The sequence below is a fragment of the Gordionus sp. m RMFG-2023 genome, chromosome 1 (assembly GCF_954871325.1).
Source record: "Gordionus sp. m RMFG-2023 chromosome 1, tfGorSpeb1-WG-v2, whole genome shotgun sequence".
Lineage (NCBI taxonomy): Eukaryota > Metazoa > Nematomorpha > Gordioida > Chordodea > Parachordodidae > Gordionus > Gordionus sp. m RMFG-2023.
In genome coordinates this window covers 32983324-33006748 of record NC_088775.1, presented here as the reverse complement: position 1 = coordinate 33006748, position 23425 = coordinate 32983324, and the positions used below count along the sequence as shown (strand labels likewise).

Below are 23425 nucleotides of genomic sequence, written 5' to 3'. Positions count from 1 at the left end.
ATAAATGGTAAAACAATTTACCATTGTGTATTATATATAAAAATATATTATTCATCATATATTATGATTATGCAAATATATTTTCCTATCAGCCAATTTGCTGAGTCTTGTTGATACCAAAATGAGCAGCAAGAGAAAATACTGACATTAGTATCACATTCACTGTAAACTATTTTAAGAAGTTTAATTCTTCTGTCACAGTCTAGAATGACTTCACGATTATGAGAATGGTGAAACAAATTACCATGTGAATTTAATATTTGGAGGCTTGTACCCACAGATTACGTCTTGAGCCATTTTTCGCAGACATCGATGATGGATATCTGATAAGGGATATAATCCTGTATCTCATTGAATTTTATTAAATGAATAGAAATATACTAAACAAAATTTATATACTTGATCATCTTTCGCCATTTAATAGGGGAAAAGAAGGATAATTTTTGTATCAAAATCAACTGTTGAAATAATTAAAAAAAATATATATAATAAATGGCCCAAGTCCACATCCAAAAATTTAATTTATTGTATTCAATGAAAATAAAAAATATATGCAATGAAAATAAACAATACTTCAGTATATTTAGGCAATCATTTTTGCAATACTGAAATTTATAATTAGAAAAAATTTGCAATATTTTTTTATAGCAAAGATTTAAATAAGTTTAATTGAAATGAAAGTTTTTTAGGCCCAAGCGCATATCCAAAAATTTTATTTTTTGTACTCAATAAATAATATATTCAATGAAAATAAAGAATATTTCATTATATTTAGTCAATCATTTTGTTTGCAATACTGAAATTTATTATATAAAAAAAAATGCAATATTTTTTTATATTAGCAAAGATTTAAATTAAATAAGGCTAAAATATCCAAAAATTAAATTTATTGTATTCAATGAAAATAAACAATATTTCAGTGTATTTAGGCAATCATTTTGTTATCAATGCTGAAATATAATATTAGAAAAATTGCAATAATTTATTTTGCAAATATGAGTATTAGTATAATACTAAGGTTTTTATGTCAGTGATAATGTTTTGTTTATCAAACAATATTTTAATAATATACAATTACTTTGTAGGCCAGCAATTGGTTATGTTTTCATATACTTTATCTAAAATTGATTAAATTTATTAAGATATTAAATAAAAAGTATTATTTACACACATTTAATCAGTTTATTAAATAAAATCCACCTTGTAAAAAAACATTTTAAAATTATTTATATTAATTTTGAAATAAAAAAAAAATTGATTTAACACACTCTTCATAATTGAAAATCTTGATTTACAGGTCAGTCATAAATGTAAATATCATTAAAAAAATAATAAATCTTAAAATGTCAGTCATAAATGTCAATATCACTAAATATAAATTTATTTAAAACACGGTTCATTTAAAACGTTATCTGCCGGTTAAGAGGGTCAGCTTACGCAGACTTCTAAATTTATAAGTTCGAATATCTATTTGTAATAGAGTACTCTGAAAATCAGATACATTTAAAATGAAAAAATTGGCTTAATAATCTTTGTTTTTTAATAATCAATTATTTTCGAATTATTAAATTTTTTTCTTCTTTTTACTTAAATTGCTTTGTTACTTAATTCAAATTTATTTTGGGGGTTTGGTTCGATCCCTATCAAAGTATCACCCCCCTCCCCCCCCCCCCCCCTAAAATATCAGCCTATTAAAGGTGGTCTTTATTAAATAGACTTACCCTTGAGTTTTCCAATATTTAAAATTTATTTATTAATTATATTTATCCAAGATCAATTTATACGATGGAAGAAGTCAATACGGAAGTCAAGGACATACCCGTTTTAGAAACGGTGGAAGATATCGAAAACAGGAGGCATGAAGTAATTATCGAGTTTTTTTAACCATTCCTTCTATTTTATGATTACTTTAAAAAATATTCTGTATCTATCCTTCAACGAACACATAGTTTCAAATTTAAATATAATAATTTTTGAGATTCGCTTATAGCCAGGAAATATTTTTATTGGGCTTAATATTAAACAAAGCTCATGTAAGCTTGGATGAGAAGGGTTTAGTTTAAAAAGAATGACGGTCAATAGGAATTCAGATAAATCAGATGATTGTACAAAGTTTTGAGCTTGATACTAATTGTTATCTTATTATAAGGGCCAGCTATTAAAGATCATATGCTATTTTTAAACATTTATAAATTTAACCCGTTACTGGTTAACGGTGCATATATGCACCACCTCCTATATACCTTATTTTAACATAGTAGTTTTTATTTTAAAAAATAATAAAAAAGATTTTTATATAGTTCAGACATTGTACTTCAAAACTGGAAAAGAAAAATATGAAAAAAATATTTTTTTATGTCCCTAAGAAACCCTCAAACTTTGCGAATTTATGAGGTCTAAAATGCAAAATTTTTTAAGTCATCTCACAAGCATATTATAAAATTATTTCGATGAAAACTAGTGTGTATATATTCTTTATAGATATATCAATATTTATCAATCATTTTTGAATTTTTAAATAATTAAAATTTTAATAGGTAACCACATAAAGTTGACTGGTGCATATATGCACCGTTAACCATCTAGCAGTATAAATTATTTAAAAAATTCAAACAAATGAAATTTAACATAATGAATTATAATTTTTTATATTAAAACCACTACCGTCACTAAGGGTGGGGGGAGGAGGGATGGGTGGCTCGAGCCCCCTAAGAATTTTTTTTAAAAAATTTTATACCCAAAAAAAGACCTTTTGAAAATAATTAAAAAAATTTTTTTAGCCCCCTGAGATTAAATCGAATAATATATTGTTCCTATTATAATTTTTTATCCCGATCAAATTATATGAAATTATTAGGTTCATAAATATTCAAAAGTTTAAAATTATTTTTAGCCTCTTCCTTTCTAAAGATTTTATTTTATTTATATAAAATATTATGCACCTGTTTTGTCAATTCAATCAAAATTATCAAAATAATAGATGACTAATAAAAAAATCAAGATTCTACGAAAATAATTTGTCTAGATATTTAATTTTTAATAAATTTTTTTAATGAAACGTTTTCTAACAATTGAACAAACGCTTGCTCAACTTTTTGAAGAGGAACCAATTGAAGAAAGAGATATGGTTATAATTCCGCCAAACCCCTCTGCAGTTAGTGATGAAGAAGATTTCGATGAAAATGACTTAACAAATGTCGGAGTTTTGCCTTCAGATACAGCTGGAGAATTGGAGATTCATAATTCAGTTGATGACGACCTTCCAGAACCATATTCTACAAGAAGCTATTCTCGAATTTCTCACAATTTAAAATGGAGAAAAACGGATGCAATATATTCTTCAGGTCCTTTCAATGGATAAAAGAAAGATGTAATAAAACTTGAAAATGATTTACATGGTAAAAGTCCATCAGATATATTTTCTTTAATTTTCGACGAAGACTTATATTCACTAATTGTAAAACAAAGTAATATTTATGCTAAACAAATGAATAGACCTAACATATGCATAACCATCCAAGATATTCAGAGATTTATTGGAATTCTATTATTTACTGGATATCATTCTCTCCCACAAGAAAGAATGTACTGGTCTAATGATAGCGATATTTCTATTCCAATAATCCGGGATACAATGACCCAATTACAATTTCGAAATTTGAAATATAATATCCATTTGGCAGACAATACTAAAATAGATATACATGATAGATTTTATAAAGTTAGGCCTTACATTAATATATTGAATAATAAATTTCAGCAATTCGGAATTTTCAAACATCATTTATCAATAGATGACGAGATGATACCATATCGAGGAAGACATTCTTGCAAAATGTTCATAAAAGGAAAACCAATTAGATTCGGATACAAGTCTTGGATATTGGCTTCTTCCGACGGTTGCGTATTCTCATTTGATATATATCAAGGAAAAAGCGAAAATAAATATGAATATGGATTAGGTGGAAATGTAATCATAAAATTATTAAATTGCAAAAACCAAATTATCATAAAATATATTTTGATAATTTCTTTACATCATTTAAACTCTTGTCATACTTAAAACAAATGGGATATTTTGCAACTGGAACTGTGAGGGACAATAGAATAGAGCATTGCCCAGTTGAATCTATAAAGGTTGTAGCAAAAAAAGAAAGAGGATATTATGATTATAGGTTTGAAAAATTAAACGAAATATTTGTAGTTCGTTGGAATGATAATTCGATGGTGACCGTTGCATCGACATGCCACACTATCTCTTTGCTTTCTAATGTTTCAAGGTATTCTAAGAAAATATCTTCTAAAATAAAAATTCATCAGCCAAATATGGTAAGTGCTTATAACAAACACATGGGTGGAGTTGATCTATGTGATAATCTAATATCTACATATAGAATAAAAATAAGAGGAAAAAAATGGTGGTGGCCAATATTCACCAATTTTATTGATGTAGCTTTGGTATTTATGGAAAATCTGTAAATTCGCGAATCGAGATGACAAGAAGAGTTTCTTGCATTTAAATGAGAAGTTACTAATTACCTCCTTCGATCGTCAGTAAAAATAGAAAAAAATTCAAGTACAGGTCACACCAGCCAGTTTGCATTACAGTGTGAAAACCCTATTGATTCATCTGGACATTATTTATCCAAAATTATAGATGGAAAAAGACGAAGATGCAGATATTGCCATACGCACTCAAGATATATGTGCCAAACATGTCAAATCGCACTCCATATGTTTCAAGGATTTTCACAATATATAAACATTTTCTCGTTTTTATTATAAATTACAAAAAAAGAATAAAGATATTTGTTGTTTTTTGATCTTATAGTATTTTATATAATTTTTATCTTTTTTAACCTCTTAATGGTTAACGGTGCATATATGCACCAGGCTAGATTTTCTATTTAGTATTATTTTTTTTGGCTGATTTTTTTAGAATATCATATTTGAGCATTAATCAATATAATTTGAAAAAATTGAGCATTTTTATCCACTAGAAAAATTTTGACCATTAATGGGTTAATAAAAGAATCTGTTATTTTTTTTAAACGATTATAGTTTTGGCTCTTTATATCATTATTTTTATGAAAGATAGAAAATAAGAAAAGAAAGAAAGCGTTAGAAATAAAGTTAATTGAGAATTTTCGGAAATGGTAGGACTAGGTTATATTATTTTAATTACTATACAAATCGATAGGTCCTTAACCATTACCTAGCGGTGAAGGAGCAGAGCAAAGAAAAGAGGCTCAAGCTGGAGGATTCGAAAAAGCTGCAATTCTTTAAGTCGGACGCCAACGAGCTCGAGTCCTGGATCTACGAAAAAATGCAGATCTTGAACGACGAAAATTTTAAGGACGTTACCACTAATTTGCAGGTATAATATTTTTATATATATTTTGTAGTAGTTGTGGAACATCATTTTACAAGAAACATTTCTTTTATAGTCAATAAGCTTTTTTTAAAGAAAAATATTTTGTGCATCTTCCTATAGACTTAAAATTAGTTGTTTGCAAATTCGTCATTTATGACACCTTAATTATTTATTCGAAATTATTGTTATTTAATTTTACCGAGAGTATCTTTAGCCAAAAGCTTCCTTATTCATTTTTAATTTTTTTTAAAAAATGTTCTCCATACACACCAGGCCAGGGTAAAAAAACATCACGCGTTTGAAGCCGAGGTCGTGGGGCATAAAAGCTTTTTGGATACACTTGACAAGTCCGGTCAAGAAATGGTGAAGACAAGCCATTACGCATCAAGGGAAATTCAGGTTCATTGTATAATTCGCTCACCTTGTGTTTTATATTTCTTGTGTTTTAATTTTATAATTATTTTATAAAATACTAATCCATATTCGTAAATAAATAATCACATTTTTTAAATACTATAACATTTTTACTTAGAAAAAGTTTTTATATTTGTAATTACTAAATATCCTAGAATACGTAGAGATATGCAGACTAATAAAATGCTATATTCCTCAAAACATTGATACAGGAAAGACTGACTGAGCTGCATGAGATGTGGGATGGCTTACGGGTCAAGAGTCGCGAAAAGAGTGCATACCTTGCCCAGCTCCAACGACTTGCGGACTTTGTTCGCGAGTGCAACGAGGTACAATACTGGCTCAACGATCGCCACACTTTTCTATCCAGCTTTGCTACCTCTTGGGATTTGCAAGAGCACACCACAACCGGAAGCGCGCATGACGAGTTTGATGACCTCGACCGGGTTGGCTTACTTAATAAAAAGTTCGAGGACTTTAGGAAGGTTTTTATGATATATACATATCTGTATTTGAACATTTTGATTAAAATTTAAAAAATGGAACGAGCGATAACTATTACACTGTGTAAAACTAATCGAAATGAATCTAGAAACGCTCTATTTTTGGTTTACTATCGTTAAACATTATGCACCTGAACCATGGTTTTAAATCGCTAGGTATAACGGTTATGGAATTATAGTCATTATCTTAAAAAGTTATTAACTTTTACTAATTCTTTTTTATAGTAATATATTGCATACATTTTTGAGAGGGTGGGATTTGTTATTAGCTTAAAAGGCTATTTACTAGAACAAATTTTCGATGGGTGGGGGAATAAAACGACTAAGTTTTCCGGTTATTTTTTAACATTAGTTCTTTCCAATTTTTATAATTATCCATATATATATTTGATGACACATAATAAATAACCTTATAAAAATAATTGAAAAATATAATGCAGACAAAAATTAAAGAAAATAAAGTTCTAATTCTTTATTATTATAAAACATCTTTAAAAAGTATAAATTAAGTAATAAATCACATATAAATTAATACTAAATATGTTAGTAAATAATTTCAAAAATCGGTATCAATCGGTTCAAGAGTATTTTATAATGGTTCGGGTCACTTTTGTTACAAGTATTGTGTGGGAATTTATAATGTTTATTTCTATTTCGCGGTTTAGTTTGACATTCTGACTTGAACGTTGAAACGCTAACCCACTGGTATGTTCTTAGACTTAGAACCCTGCGAATTCAATTTTTTTCCATCCGAGCCTGGCCCCAAAATAAAAAATTTTTTTAATCTCGACCCAGCCACAAATTAAAAAAAAATTTTTTAGGCTCAAACCTCCCAGCTTTTTTAAATTCAAATATCGACTCCAAATTTTTTTTATATCTTGTCCCGTTTACGCATTAAAAAAAGTTATCGTCTGCTTAGGCTTACTTAGTTATATTAATTTTCCCAATTATTTCCATATTTTAAACGACGAATAATAAGTGATTATATTTTATTAAATGCTTATTTTTTAAAATGTTTGAACACTGATCGATTATTTTAAATAAAATTAGGCCCGAGTCCGGCCCCCTTACTTATTTGCTTTTTCTTAATCCTGGGAAATTCTCATTATCGATTGTTTTTTAAATAAAGAAAAAATGAAATATATTCCACTTTATTTTTATAAATCAAGCAATAGCTCGGCATTTCTAAACGTGCCCAACTTTAGGGACTGGGTTTTGAGTGAACTTACAGGGCTTTCGTTTTAGCCAATTGCGATTCCCAAGTTTTCCCCTGCATTAAATATCATAAAGATCGTTTTATAACGGAATATCTTGTAGAATTTCTAATAATTCGAATAAAAATTGTAAACTGAGATAATCCTTAGGCTCGGAAAACGAACTAGTCAATAGTTATATTGACTTAATTTTTTTGAAAGTCAGGCTACTCATTTGATTAGGGTTGTTAAAAAGTCTGATTCAGGTGATCACGATTAAGATTTTAACCAAAATAACATAAAACTTTTTGTCATCTATGATCAAAATCTTCAGGCTTATATAATATTATTTTGGCGAAAATCTTATTCGGGTCGTTTTTAAAAATCGAACCGAACTGATGACCTCATGTATAATATGCTATTTAAATTTTCATATATTATAGAATTGAAAAATATCGTTGTATACAAATTAATATTTAACACCCCCCCCCCCTTAGGAATTAAGCCTATATCAGGACAAGCTAAAAGCTATAAACCAAAGTGCTAATAACCTGATATCAGAGAAGCACCCCGACAGCAACATAATAGAGGAAAAAAGGACCGAATTGAACAGTTCTATGAAGAATTTGATAGAACTTAGCGAACAAAGGGAAAACAAGCTAAAAGGTGCCCACCAAATCCAGGGATTCAATAGGTTTTTTTTAAAAATAGGATATTTCTTTTCCTCTATAAATTTAGCATATTTTTATTTCCCTATTATTATTGTTTTCATAATCAATATTTTTTGGAATGCCTTGACTAGTTGAATTAGATTCTAAATTGCTATTCAGTTTGGTAATTTTAAATCGAATTCAATTAGGTAAGTTATTCCAAAACGTGGATTGAAGATACGAGACAAGGCAACCTATCCCTATATATAATATATATTTATAAAGGTTAGGATATTTTGCGGTGTTTTTTATTTTAACCATTTACTTTTATTTAATAAATAATTTTGAGCTCCCCCCCCCCCCACAAATTATCGGGCGCATCGGTATATTTATTTTATTTGATGTCATAATGTATTGTTTTTGAACGGCTCGATTTGAGCCGATTTTTAAAAACGATAAACTCAATATTTTATCCAGAAAAATATTACGCTAGCCTGAAATGTTTTACTCATAGATGCCAAAAAGGTTTGGACATTTGTTATCGAAATCTAAGGGCTTAGACTATATTTCTTTCTTAAATATTTAGTTAGCCGTTTTTGAAATTCGGCTCAAGTCGAGCCATTTAGCGATACTACTATAATGTATGAAATGATGGCATAATTCTGTTAATTTTTATTATTTTATTTGTAAAAGAGACGTAATAAAAAAATATTATAGTTTAATCGGTAGTATACAATTACTTTATTCACTATAACATTTGATATATAAAATAAAATTAAGGATAAATTTGCCGTTCATCATTATTATTTTTTTTAAAAAAAGATTTCCTATAATTTATACTTCAGGGATGCTGACGAGATAATATTTTGGATAAACGAGAAGGACGCCATTTTATCGAATGACGAGACAGGCCGTGACCTAGTCGAGGTTCAATCGCTCATCAAAAAGCATGACGGGATCGAAACCGAGCTGAAATCATTATCCGAAAAGGTTTCTATTGAGCTTTATCATGCTCTAAAAACACATACGATTATCAAACGAAATTAACCCTACCCTCATTTTATATATTATCTTATTCTTTTTTCACCTTTGTCATGTTGAATTGAACAGATCGAGGGATTGGAACGCGAGAGCCTGCAATTGAAAGAAGCTTACCCAGATGAGCACGTCAAATTGTTAGGGAAGTACGATGACATTTACAACGCCTGGTCAATCCTACGACAGAAAGTCTTATTATATAACTTTTGAAAATAAAATACATTTTTTTAGTGGCGCTTTTTACACAGCATACTTATAGAGGTTTACCGGATTAAAACCAACTAAAAATAGTTATATTTACCTTTAGAATGTTCTAGAATTGAGGAAGTAAGATTTGAAATAATGGCACGTACCATTTTTATGATTAGCATTATCTAAAACCTGCTAAAAGATTTATCATAAATGATGATAATTTTTCCTCACGAATATACGAATATCTTTCAAATACAAATATATTTTATACATTTTTGGGAAGATGATAAAACGACGCGAGAAGCTGGAAAAGTCGCTGGAGTACCATAGTTTTTTTGCCGATTACCGGGACCTGCTATCCTGGTATAACGACATGAAATCCACTATAAATGCCATGGAACTTGCTAAAAGTGTGCCCGAGGCTGAAGTCTTAATCAGCCGCCATCAGGAGATCAAGGTTTTTTTATATTTATTTTATAAATTACCTTTTCATGAAAAATTATTATATGATATAATTTCATATAACTTTACTTAGCGTTTTAAGCTACACAGTCATATGTTTTGTTGGCTCTTAATATCATTATAATTTATTGAAAATATCATGGTAAAATAAGTAAAAGAGGTTATAATAGTTCCATTATTTAATAAGAAGGGAATTATTACAAATACTAGCTGATAGCCCATCAAGAATGACGGGGCATCAGAATTTTCTTATTTATTTAATGATGGATGATAATAAATTTTCCTATTTTTACATTATCTAGCAAGAATATATTTTTTATATTATAAATTACAAATACAAATGAATAAAAATTTAGTTTAAAAGATTTTTTATTGTGCACATAAATTAAAATACTAACCATATACTTCATAAACATAATTTATAAAAAAGAATGGAAAATTTTAGAATAACTCCTCATCTAAATAAATATAAATTTCTGAATCACATCTAAGATAGGAAAATTTCTGATTCATTCATCATCAAATAAAGGTAAAATTTATTATTCATCCATCATTGAATAAAGAAGAAAATTTGATTCCCCGTCATTCTTGACAGGCTATTAGCAAGTAACTTATATTTTTGATAACGGGTTCTCAAAAAATCCCTAAAATAGATGTAAAAGGAAAGGTAACAACAGGCATTATTTTTTTGTTATTTATGCTAAAATAAAAATGGATTAATATTTCCTCCATATATACACTTCACAATGGCTTTCTTTATTTCTTTGTGTACAACAATTTCTTGAATCCAGCAATTATCAGAAATTTTTTTGCAAATGATTTAAATTAGGCATATCTGTGGTTTGATTATGTTCAAATAAAGTCTGATGGAAAATGAAATAATTCATTTATTGAAATTAGAGACCTTCACGGGCCTTGATTTATTCATCAGCCTCTAGCCCAGGTCAGCAGTAAAAATATTTGCAGGCCCATTCCATATTTAATAAAATATTCAAACCCAAGCTCATCATAAGTTTCAAAAATTTTGCCCAAGCCCATATCCAAAAATTTAATTTATTGTTTTAAATGAATAAATAAACAATATTTAAGCGTACTCAGGGAATCACTTTTTTGTAATACTGACATTTATTATTATTAGAAGAAAAAAAATGCAATATATTTTTAAGTTAATTAATAACAGTTTAATAGGCTAAATTTAAATGAAAATTTTTTAGGCTTTTTATCAAAAACCCTGTCTTAGCCCAGGCACGTTAGTAAATATATTATACTTGGCACTACATGGGCTGCAAGCCTCCACATGAATATCTCTGATTGAAATGTTAAACCATTTTCAATCATTAAAATATTTTGTCACATTTTTGTCAAAAATTATTTTTTATGATATATTTAAGAATATATTAATCTATTTACATAAAAAAATCTTAGAATTTTAATTTATAAATAAATTATAGCTAGTATTAGATTATTCTATCTCCTTATTTTTTCTTATTGATAAAAGTATATTATTCTGATTCTTTAAAGCGTTTTCAAGTATTATGTAATGGAATTAAGAGTTTTTTTTTAACTGATTGTATGGTTTTACATAAGGATCCTGATATTACTGGTTCAAAAAAAATAAATAAAAAGAATATTTTTTATTATTATTTAAAGAAAAATAATATTACCATATTTTTATCCATTCCATTAAAATATATTAAAATTTTTAAAATAAATAGTAATTATTCTATAAAATTTTTGGATTTAAAGAGAAGTTGTTAGGAGAATAGAAATATTTGGTATTTATTAGGGATGTACCGATATTTTATATCTGATCGGATCGGATCGGGCCGATATTTCGTCCATTTTAAAATATCGGTTATCGGCAAATATTATAAAATTTTCCGATCCGATCCGATATAAAATGGCGCTTTTATAAAAAGTTATATCTAAAAAACTATTTATTTTTATAAATAAAATCGAAATATATTTTTATGTTTAATTTTTTTAATAGTAATAATTAGTTAATATATATTCTGCAATATAGTTATTTTTTTCGCATTCTGTTTTAAAAAAGTGTTCATTAATCTCTTCAGAATCTGTTTTTAGTGATGCTAGTGATATTAACAGTCCCCATCACTGAAGACCGATCTCTGATAAATTGGAAATTTTGGTATTTCTAAAAAGAAATCTTCGATATATTAATTTTAGATATTAATTTCAAATTTCATCATATATTTGTTTATTACTAATTATGTAAATGGATTAATGTTATTACTTATTAGGCCTATTCAAAAACGAATTCGAATCGAATAGTGCATTATTCATATTCGATTCGTTTAAACGAATCGAATAATTTACTATTTAAATTCGTACGAATAATAAAATCTACTATTTGTATTCGATTCGAATTATTCGAATATTTCAAATAATTCGAATTAATTTTTTTAATAAAATAAATAAAAGGAATATTATGATTTATAAATAATTTTAATAAATTATCCTTAAAATTAATTTTTTTTGAAGAATTTGGTGTAGACTTTAAAAAAATGTCAATTTTATTATTTTTTTTACTAAGGTGTGAATGAAGCCTATTATAATGATTAATAAGAGGAGATGTTGTTTTGCCTTTACATTTTATAATACTCTTGCAATGATTGCAAGCAGCCTTTTCACTATCTTTAAGGATTTGATATTGATCCCATATGATTGCTCTCTTTTGTGAGGAAATTTTCTCATCTTCAACATCAAGCATAATTTCATTAGAAGCAATCTCCTCTAACATAATTAGGCTAGCTAACAATAATTATTGTAGAAATGTAATATATTTTTATGTACCTCTGGTTTGTGTAATTTTTAATATAATTTATTATGAGATTCAAAAAATAAACTTTTCGTGAGATTCAAAAAATGTGGCAAATAAAGATTTAAATTTTCACTTCAGAAATTTTTAAATTTGTGCTAGAATTTTTATAAACACAAACACATCACCTGTCTGATTGGCAGGTCAACAAATAGAAATGACAAATGTTAGATTTATTAAACAATTTATTAAATATTACGAATAATTCGTTTTATTCGAATCGAATAAATGATTATTCGTATTCAGATAAAACAAATAATTTATTATTCGTATTCGTAATTATTCGATTAGATTCGAATTATTCGAATCGAATCTAATATTCGAATTATTTTTGAATAGGCCTATTACTTATTATATAAATAGTAGCAATTGAATTGAATATAAACTATAACTGATCATTATAATATATTTAAATGACATATGTTATGATATAGTAAAATTATAGATGTTGTACTAATAAAAAGTATTTTAAAAATTAAAACCATTGGTATCTTTACAGAATACAAAATTAGATATGATATCTGATCGGTTATCGGCCGATATCAATTTAATATCTGGAATATCGGATCGGATCGGCCTCCAAAAAGTGGTATCGTTACATCCCTAGTATTTATTCTATGTCCAGTTTTAGAATAATAATAAAGATGATTTTTTAAGAAATATATCATGGTATTTTATATAATAAAGTGATGAGGAACTATTAAATATACACATGAATTTCATATAAAACCTTCTCTTATCTCAAAAAATTATTTAAATGCACCTTCATAAATACTCTTTTAAACAAAGACCTCCTAACATAGATTTGAATCAAATATGGGGTCAACTTGATTGTGTCACGAAAACTATGTGGTGGTATTCATCCCATTGCAATTGGCTATTTAGAAGATTATTAGCAAAAATAATTGCTATGGGTCAAAATCCAGAGTCTTAATTTATTAAGTATACATAGCAATTAGGATTGAGTGTTAAGGGAGAAGTCAAAATAGCATGCCATTCGTATTTTGATTAAATGGACCCTGACAATAGGGTAAATTTTACTGCCAAACAGTGGATGCAAATTCACTGCACTGGATATGCCCCCTTTTGGGTGGCGGAAGCCTCTTAATTGTGTGTTTTTAATATGATAAACTATTAATGATTAAATATGATACACCACATTAATTTTCACAGAATAACTAATTAAATTTTTATATTAAATATTAACAGTTGAGTCTTTAAATCTTCCATCAAGTTTATTCTGAAATCTGGGCATATATTTGCGTATCGTAATAATATTTTCCAGAGTTTTCCATATGATTTATAAATAGAACTGGTAGCTAAATTGAATGAATGTTTGGGTAAGGTGATTACTATTGGACCGATTACGCTATAATCGTTTTTATTGGACAAATATGTTTTAAAAGAACACTATTGGCTAAATTTGATTGACGTTTTTTGAGGATAATTATAATAGAGTAAGGTCTATTTTATTAAATATTAAACTTTAAAATAATTTTTAGAGTGAAATAGATTCCAGGATGGACAGTTACGAGAAAACGGTTATGGCTGGACGAAAACTGGTGGAAGATGGACAATTTTCTCATGAAAATTTACCAAATAAAGTTCGGTCTTCGAATTATCCATTTTTTATTCATTAAAATATTTCACAAATAATTTACATTTATAACGATAGAGAATAAGGTGGAACGAAGGTTTTTGGCTCCCCATCCTATACCTTATTGTTTACAATATGATTATCATTTAGATATATTGGCATTGTTGTAATAGTACTGTGTGTGAAAAGAGGAGGTATTAAATATTGACAAAGGGACAAGAATTTGCTATTATATTGGTTTAGTATTTTAAACTTTTTTATAGATTTATCCATAAATAAAAAAATGTCCGTTCTATTGATTCTCTTTAAAAGGAATGGAGTCGATTCTTATCATAAAATATTTCCTAAACTATTCTAATAATCTTTGTTTTTCTAATCAATAAATTTAATTTATTTAGCTGGAAAAGATCAAAAACGCCAAAGAGGATGTAGGGAAACTCTGGGGCGATTACCAAAATTTGTTTGAGCAATGCATAGACTACCAGTTGTTTTTGCGCGATACCGACGCAGCGGAATCGTGGATGAAGAAGAAGGAGGTTGGTTTGTTAAAAGGATATGAATTTTAGAATTTAATTTTAAAAATTTAGAATAATTTTTACAATTATATAAATATTTTTAACTATTTTTTAAATGGCTGAGCAAGTTAGAAAATGTTATTATAATAAAGTTTAAATTATTAGTTTTTAGAGTCAAATTTTAAGAATTTCAAATATACATATACTGTACATATAAATTTATATTTAGCCAACCCTATTCAACAATATTTTATTATTTTAAGATCTTCTGTTCTATATTTTTTTTAATGATTCTAATAACCGATAATTGTCTGTCATGACTTAGTTTCAGTCTTGGTCTACAATTTAATGGAGTCATGATAATTAAACTTTTGATCACATTTTGACGATATCTCGGCCTATATATTATATTAGTGTTGTTAATCGACTGAGTCGAGTCGACTGAGTCGAGTCGACTGAGTCGAAAACTGAGTCAAGTTTTGGGTCAAAAAAATCGACCCAAACTGACTTGAGTTATAAACTCAGGTCATGAACTCAAGTCGACTCAGGTCATGAACTCAAGTAAACAAAAAATATTTTCATAATAACTAATTTGGAATATTCATCATCTAGTCGACTAATTTATATAATTCTTCTCAGTTTTCACAATTCAAATTAGAAGTCTAAAGTAAAAAAATGTAAAAAGCAGAAAAAATATTTTAAATAAATTAATAATTAATTTGAAATATTCGTCCTCTAATCGACTTAAATTGACGACTCAAGTTCAGAGAACTATTCGTCCTCTAATCGACTTAAATTGACGACTCAAGTTCAGAGAACTATTCGTCCTCTAGTCAATAACTATATATTTTGTATTCACAACTCAAGTTTGGGGTTTAAAGTAAAAAGTAAATAACAACAAATATCTTAAATAATAATAACTAATTTGAATTATTCGTCCTCTAGTTGACTCAAGTTCATAGAACTATTGGTCCTCTAGTCGACTCAATTATTTAATTATATTCACGAGTCACGACTCAAGTTGGAAGTCGAAAAAAATACAAAAACTATCTTAATTAATAATACCAAATTTGAAATATTCGTCCTCTAGTCGACGACTCAAGTTCATAGAAATATTCGTCCTCTAGTCATGAAGGTGACATTTCAAAATCATATGCCAGAAAAGCTATATTAGAGATGAATTCTTTAGATTATAATAATTTTATTTTTTTTAACTAGAGGACGAATATTTTATGAACTTGAGTTGACTTGAGTTCACAACTTGGGTCGACTTGAGTTCACGACTTGGGTCGACTTGAGCTCACGACTTGAGTTTGAGTTAGTCGACATATTCGACTAACGACTCGACTCTGAGTCGGAGTCGGATGAACTCGACTTTTTAACAACACTATATTATATAATGATGAGCGATTAATAATATCTTTTAACTGGACATCATTGTTTTCGAAATTATTATATATATATAATAATGAATAATCACATCTGTTAATAATCGTAGATCTACCTAGGAAATGAAGACTTGGGAGATACGTTAGATAACGTCGAAGCCTTGATTAAGGGTTTGGATGATTTCGATAAATCGTTCGCAGCTCAGGACGAAAAAATCAAAGGGTTGCAAGATTTTGCCGGCAAACTTATTAGGGCGGGTGATCATTATGCTGCCAAAGACGTGAAAATCAGGCTCGAGGGAGTATATTAAAAAAAATTTTTTTTGGCGAATTCCTATCGCACTTTGCACACATTAAATTAAAATAATTATAATTTGTGGGTGAACTAGCATGAGAGTAATAAAGAAAATTGGACAGGAAGATATAAATATCGTATGTACAGGTGCAAAATTGCTCCATTTGATCCGATTTATAAAAACGGCCAACTCAGTATTTTATCCAAAAAAATTTTACGCAAGCCTGAACATTATGCTCGTAAATGGCACAAATGTTTGGAATTGCAATATTTTATTGGCTAAAATATTGAGTTAGTCGTTTTTAAAATGCAGCTCAAATGAAGCCATTTTGCGTTACTAATTGTATGAACTTATAATAATAAGTGATATTTTTAAACAAAAATATTTTTAATTAGGGCTCGAACCAAAAAATATTTTGCACCAGTAACATTCAACAAGTCAAAAACAAATAACCTGAATTAATTGTTAAATTAAAAGGCTAAATTCAAAATCGAAAATTTTTTGATTTTATTTTTTGAAATTTAGTTTGTTTTTGTATTAAAAATAAATTTTGATTTTTTTTGAAAAAAATAATTATGTATTTTTTTGGTACGAACTCTATCCCACAAGTTTGCCTTACTTTTACCTCATCCATATTTACTTCGATCACACTTAAAAAAAACTTTTTTTTAAAAAAATGACACGTCAAGCTTTCGGAAAAACGTAACGATTTACTGGAAAAGGCAGCCGGTAGAAGAGAAAGACTTGAGGAAGCACTGCGTTATTACTTGTGTTTGAGGGACTGCGACGAGATTAAGAGCTGGATTTCGGAGAAGTTGAAGATAGCCAAGGACCTTAGTTATTTGGTTAATTTTAAAATTTCTTTTATAGTCGTATCGAAGATTTTTTGGGTGGATAATATTACCAATCTGAATGATTATGGATGTAAAAATAATAATCACGGATTTAAATCAATTTTTATTTCATTTAACATAATAAATATCAAAATTTATCACTTACAAAGTCATTTGACATTTTACTATAAGTATCTTTTGAATTTAATTTAATTTATTTTGACAGTTTAATAAATGAAAATTATTTAGTGGTTATTAAGCATAAAAATTAATTTATAATAATAATAGACTTTTTCAATAATTTATTTGATCCTATATTTGTGACACTAACAAACAATACTCAATAATACTTTAACTATTATTGTTTTTTAAAAGTAAATTTCAATAATAACAAATTTAATAAATAAGATTTTATCATTAAAATATCTAAAAAGTAAATCATTTTTCTAGTTTTTTCTAGTCCACGCCTCTTTTTTAATTTATTAACCTAGGCCAAAAGGAGAAAACATTCTTTATACCGAAGCTGCTACACCAAAGAGTTGAAGGAAGATTTATATTATTTCTGTTTCATAACCGGCAGTAATTCTATTTTAGGATCTCTGCTACTCAAGATTGGAGATTTTATTTAATAAGACGAAAACATTATTTTACAAACGTTTTGAGTTGATGTTTAATCATTAATACGCTGAGCCAGTCATTGTTTGAGACAGTCTAATATACTCGTTGATTTTTGAAATACATCCAAGGATTTTGTATATTTATAACTTTTTGGTAAACAATATTTTATCGATTTTTTTTTACATATTTTCCAAAATTGGCCATTGTCTTATATGCCTAGACACTATCTGTTTTCTTCTGTTTAATCTAACTTGGATTTTTCTTAATAGAGCAGTTGCAAAATGATTATTTCGAAATATTTAATATATTTTAATATTTCACTTTTACTTTCTTATCAGAGCAGATTAAATTATGAGAAGCATATTATCAGAATGTATAAATACTATTTCTTATCTTCAAATGTTTTGTGCATTATCTTTAACTACGCATGTAGCTGTGCTATTAAAATACTTTTTGTATTTTATAGAGGGACCCATCTTTTCAAATTGTAAATTTGATTTATATTTGTTAGATGATTAAAATGTACCTTCACTTATTTTAAATGAAAGTTTCCTCTTTAATAAACAAAAATATCGATGATATATAAAAATTTTATTTATATATCCCTGCGTTTCAAGCTTTGGTCAAATCTAGACCTGTGCCAGCTTCGGCATTTTACTTTAAACCATTCAGCTACGCGCCAATTTTTACGCCGTCGTTTATATCTGCTAAAGTTCGGCACGCCGAATTTTTTATACTATTTTAGATTTCTCTTACTTAATTTTTAAATTTTTTTAATGAATAATGATTTATTTAAAACATCCAATTTTGATATATAGTTTATTTTTCTAATACCAATATGATCGATACATTGAATTACATTCATAAAATTATAGTTATCTATAAAAATTATTTTATTTATATTGGAAAGACATAGTGAGGATCTTTAGTTTAAGATTAACCCAGCTACAGAAAAACAGGCTCACTGGAGGGCTTGTAGCACATAAGAACATAATTTTTTTCCTAATAACTACTTTTTATCTCGTTTGGGTTCATTAGTCGAATTTTTCTCAAATTTTGTTTGGATTTTTCACCAACTTCTTCATGCAAGTTATTTGGATTCTAAGCTTGTTTCGTGAGATTAGTAGTAGGGTTAGGGTTAGGACAGGTTAGAGGAGAATATAAATGAAAAAGATTATAGAATATATTTATATTTGAAGATTATGAAATATTATAAAAATTACAAAATAAAATATATTGACTCTAAAAATGAATCGTAAAAATGAATCGTTTAAATTTTTATCTTCCCCTTTCTCTAATGCTATTTTTAAACATATATTACAAAATATGCAAGGATATGGTTTTTTTTATTATCTTTCAATATCAATCCACCAAGTATTTTTAAACATATCAGGATAAATTGGATATGATATATTAAAATTATTTAAAATGTTAGTAAAACCTGTTCATAATATTATAAATTTTATGGGAGTATTAGTTTTAACAAATCCGATACTTTCTTAATTGCTTAAAAATAAAATGAATAAGATAACATTTCTGTAAAATTTAGTAGGCCCTATTTTTTTAAAAAAAATCGGGTTTGTGCTGGATCGGGCTTTATTTTTTTAAAAAATCGGGTCCGGTCGGGCCTTGGCATTTTTTTAAAAATATATCTAAATTTATCAATTTTATATTGAATTTTTATGTAAAATAAAAATATTTAATTTTATTTGTAGAAACTTTATTTTGGGTATAATAATTTTAAAAAAATTTAAATTATAATTTAAAATAATTAATTTCTATATTTAAATAAATTCGGGTAAGGTTGGCAAAACTTTTTTAAAAATATTTCGGGCCGGGCTTGAAATATTAGGCCTCAGATCACTAATTTAAATACACCCCCATAATATGATCGATAGGAAGGAAGCTTTCTAATTTAGGAAAAGAAAAATATTGCACACATTTATAAATATATATTTAGACCACCATTCCCTCTTGCCAAAATCATAATACTCTATATTACTACTATCTCATGTTTACCAAATAGTAACTGGAATTGAGTGACTGCACTCTGGTAGTTTTCACCTTATTAAAAAAACGGTATCTATATTTTTTAAAGGATCCCACAAATTTACCTGGCAAAATGCAAAAACACGAAAATTTCGAGGCTGAACTCCTAGCCAATAAGCCCAGGATAGATGCGCTCATACATCACGGCATAGCCATGAGCTCCAGTTTACAATTACCTTTTCCCAACATCGAGTTAGTTTAAAATTATTGTTTTTTTTACTAACAGTTTTAATACGATTATATTTTTGTGTTAAATTTTGATTATAATGTATGCCTTCCTTAACTGGATATTATGAATATAATTGCATTGATGAGTTTGAGATTAACTCAGTAAGGTGAGGAAATTAAGAATTTATCACGATAAATTATCTAATCTAAAAATACCAAAAGGAAAAATGTGGACGAGATCAAGGCAATGTGGGAACAGCTGGTCGACGCTTCGGAAGCCAAAGGCGAACATCTCAAACAGTTACGGCAACAGCTGCAGTATTCGCGTGACATCGACGATATGGAGCTCTGGATGAACGATATTGAAAACGAAATAGGGTCCGACGACCATGGAAAAGTTTTAGTCCATAACAATTTTTTTTAACTCTTACATTTTTATCAAGTCTGACATGGAAATTTGAAATATATTTCTATCTTAAAAAAAGGATTTGAAAAGCCTGGAACATATGAAGAAAAAACTGAACCGTTTAGAAGACGAAATAGCGTCTCACGCTGACAAAATTGAGCAACTCTCCACTGTACCCATCTCGGTTCAAGGCTTGGAAGGTGCCGTCTTTTCTCAAGGTTTAATTTTAATAATTTTAATAAATGGAATGATATATAAAAAACGAAAGAAAACTTTTATTGATTTATGTTTATTGCCAAGTATTTGGGATAATAAAAACTAACTTTTGTTTTCCTTTTCTGGGGGCCCAAAAATATATAGATCCTCGCGATTATATACTATAAAACAGTGAAATAGGGAAAAAAGAAAGCTGAAAAAGGTATTATTTTCATAATATCGTTTATAGATGACGTGGACCAGATTCGCTCGACGCCATCTCCTCTTCTGGGCAGTAAACAGATGGTGACCAAGTTGGAAGGGATAGCGGACCGGTACAAACGGTTAACTGAACCTATCGAGAGCAAAAAGACTAAATTGAAACAGGCCGAAAGGTGTTTGACCCTCTTTAAGGACATAGAGGACGAAGAGGTTTGGATGAGGGAAAAGGAACCTCTCGTCAATTCCACGAACAGAGGTTTCGGTTATGATTCGCTGATGCAGATTAAACTGCCTTTTTAATTAATACATTTATAAGATTCTAATTTTAATTCATTTTCCTCGTCGATTATTTATAATATATTAATCATTATTAAACAAGGGATAGATTTTTATTTACACAATGAGTACAAATACCTTTAAAATTTTGGTATTTTTTCGTTTGCAAAATAGGCAAGGATGCGATTGGATGCCAGAATTTGATTAAAAAGCATGCTCTTTTGGTGTCTGAGCTCGAAACTAGGGAACCCAACATTGTTTCACTCATCGAACAGGGCAATAAAATGATCAAAGATGGTGATTTTTGATAACATTTGTTTTTTTGATTTGATATTAAATAATAATTGTAGCTAGAACAGGGAACAGAAATGAGGAAGAAATAGAGTAAGATGCAAATTATAGATCTATTTGACAAGAAACTGAAAATGTGAAAAAAAAATTGAGGATATTTATAAATAAAAATTTGACCCCTTAAATTTATAAGTTTTTTAAAAAATTTATCATTAATATTTATATTATACTTCCCCTCCCCAACAACAATAAACACCCACATCAGGCCACTTTGCAACACCTGAGATAAAGGTTCGTTTAGCCAGGTTAGCGGAGAGATGGAACAGACTCAAGGATCGGGCTCAGGCCCGCGACCAAGACCTGCAAGCTGCTCTCCAAGTTCATCAGTTTTTAGCGGATGCGACCGAGGCTGAATGTTGGATGCGAGAGAAAAAGCCATTGGTCGAGAGCCGTGATTATGGCAAGGATGAAGACATGGCAGAGGTATATTTAAAATAAACCCTTTTGCAATATTATCCTCCATCAAACATTTATATCTTTACAGGTCTTATTGAAACGCCACAACTTACTCACCTCAGACTTGGAAGCCTTCTATCCCACGGTCCGTCAGTTGCAGTCGGTAGCCCAGGCCTGCAAGGCCAGCAAGCAATCGCAGCTGCAGCAACATCAGCTCCACCCAAACCTAGATGTGGTTTCGGGCAAGGAATCCGTCCAAGCTCTCTTCGATTACTCCGAGCGAAGTCCCCGAGAGGTGAGCATGAAGAAAGGCGATATCCTAACACTTTTGAATAGCGGCCATAAGGTAATTATGGTAAAAGATAAATTTGAAAGGGGGGGGGGAGTAATATAACAAAATAACAACATTTGGAGTTGTTTTCTAATTATTTGATATTTTTTTGAGTTGAGAATAATCCATTAACATTCTCCCACTGCATTCGCTTATATATACTAAATTACAAAACAAGTTAACTTTATTTCTTGCATCCACTGGAAACACATTATAGACGTCAATCATATATATGATAATCATGATAATATAATCCAAATAAACTAATATAAAATATATGAAATATAATAATATCTTATATAGCATTTATAACATTTCCCCACACTTAAGATTTTAAAACTCCTCAATCAAACGATGTGTAGGTCTCCTCGATCATTGTGATTTCTGCCTCATTGTTGTTTCTAGTTCTCGTCTAGTTCTCGAGGTAATGAAGATATATCATGTGGACCCGAATTTTCATCAGTCTTTTCCGTTTCGCAGTTTTCTCCCTCTATAGGTGGTCCTTCTATATTTTCCAAATTGTCAACTATTTCCCACTCCAATATTTTATTCCTCCTGACTTCTCCATTTCTTTCCCTACATCCCTTTTTAGCATTTGATCAGCATGCTTTCGTATCATTCTATCTTTACTTTCTATACCGAATAGGAATATTTACCACTTCTGGATTTTATAATTCCCTCTCTCCATCCTGAATTGATTTCATTGTATACTCATACAAATTATGAAACCTTGAATTCCCTCACTTGAATGTGTTTATCATCAGCTGCCTTTTGTCACATATTAGATTGTTCCATTTCATCCTTAACATTTGGATGTAACCAATCTAATCCAGTTTTTAGATTACGTCCCCAATAAATTTGTAAATGGTCCAGTTGATTGATGCTAGTCTATTCTGTATGCTGTTAAAACCTCTCCCATAACTTTCTCTAGCTCCTTAATATCTTTCAAGTGGCTAAATATCTACTCTTAATTGTTCGTATTGTTCTTTCAACTAACCCATTTGTTTTGGGATGGTAAAGTGTTTAATGTATTTATTTAATATTTTTCTCTAAACAGAATCTTCGAAATTCTCCCGACTGAAGGCCATTATCTGACACAATTTGTCTTGACGTTCCAAA

General features: G+C 28.7%; 1 protein-coding gene across 1 annotated transcript in view; it reads left to right on the top strand.

The window, feature by feature from the left end:
- The window catches only part of LOC135931394 (spectrin alpha chain-like), a 93204-nt gene that overhangs the window by 10733 nt on the left and 59046 nt on the right, over positions 1-23425 (top strand). Inside the window, exons 2-20 of the mRNA XM_065468466.1 lie at positions 1773-1863; positions 5201-5377; positions 5648-5773; positions 6001-6273; positions 7982-8178; positions 8980-9124; positions 9245-9361; positions 9648-9821; positions 14168-14269; positions 14661-14798; positions 16276-16467; positions 17151-17306; positions 20011-20153; positions 20352-20526; positions 20615-20753; positions 20981-21208; positions 21403-21525; positions 21785-22002; positions 22064-22321. Coding sequence (XP_065324538.1) covers positions 1786-1863; positions 5201-5377; positions 5648-5773; positions 6001-6273; positions 7982-8178; positions 8980-9124; positions 9245-9361; positions 9648-9821; positions 14168-14269; positions 14661-14798; positions 16276-16467; positions 17151-17306; positions 20011-20153; positions 20352-20526; positions 20615-20753; positions 20981-21208; positions 21403-21525; positions 21785-22002; positions 22064-22321 — 3159 coding nt within the window. The 5' untranslated portion in view covers positions 1773-1785. The remainder of the gene's footprint in view (positions 1-1772; positions 1864-5200; positions 5378-5647; positions 5774-6000; positions 6274-7981; positions 8179-8979; positions 9125-9244; positions 9362-9647; positions 9822-14167; positions 14270-14660; positions 14799-16275; positions 16468-17150; positions 17307-20010; positions 20154-20351; positions 20527-20614; positions 20754-20980; positions 21209-21402; positions 21526-21784; positions 22003-22063; positions 22322-23425) is intronic.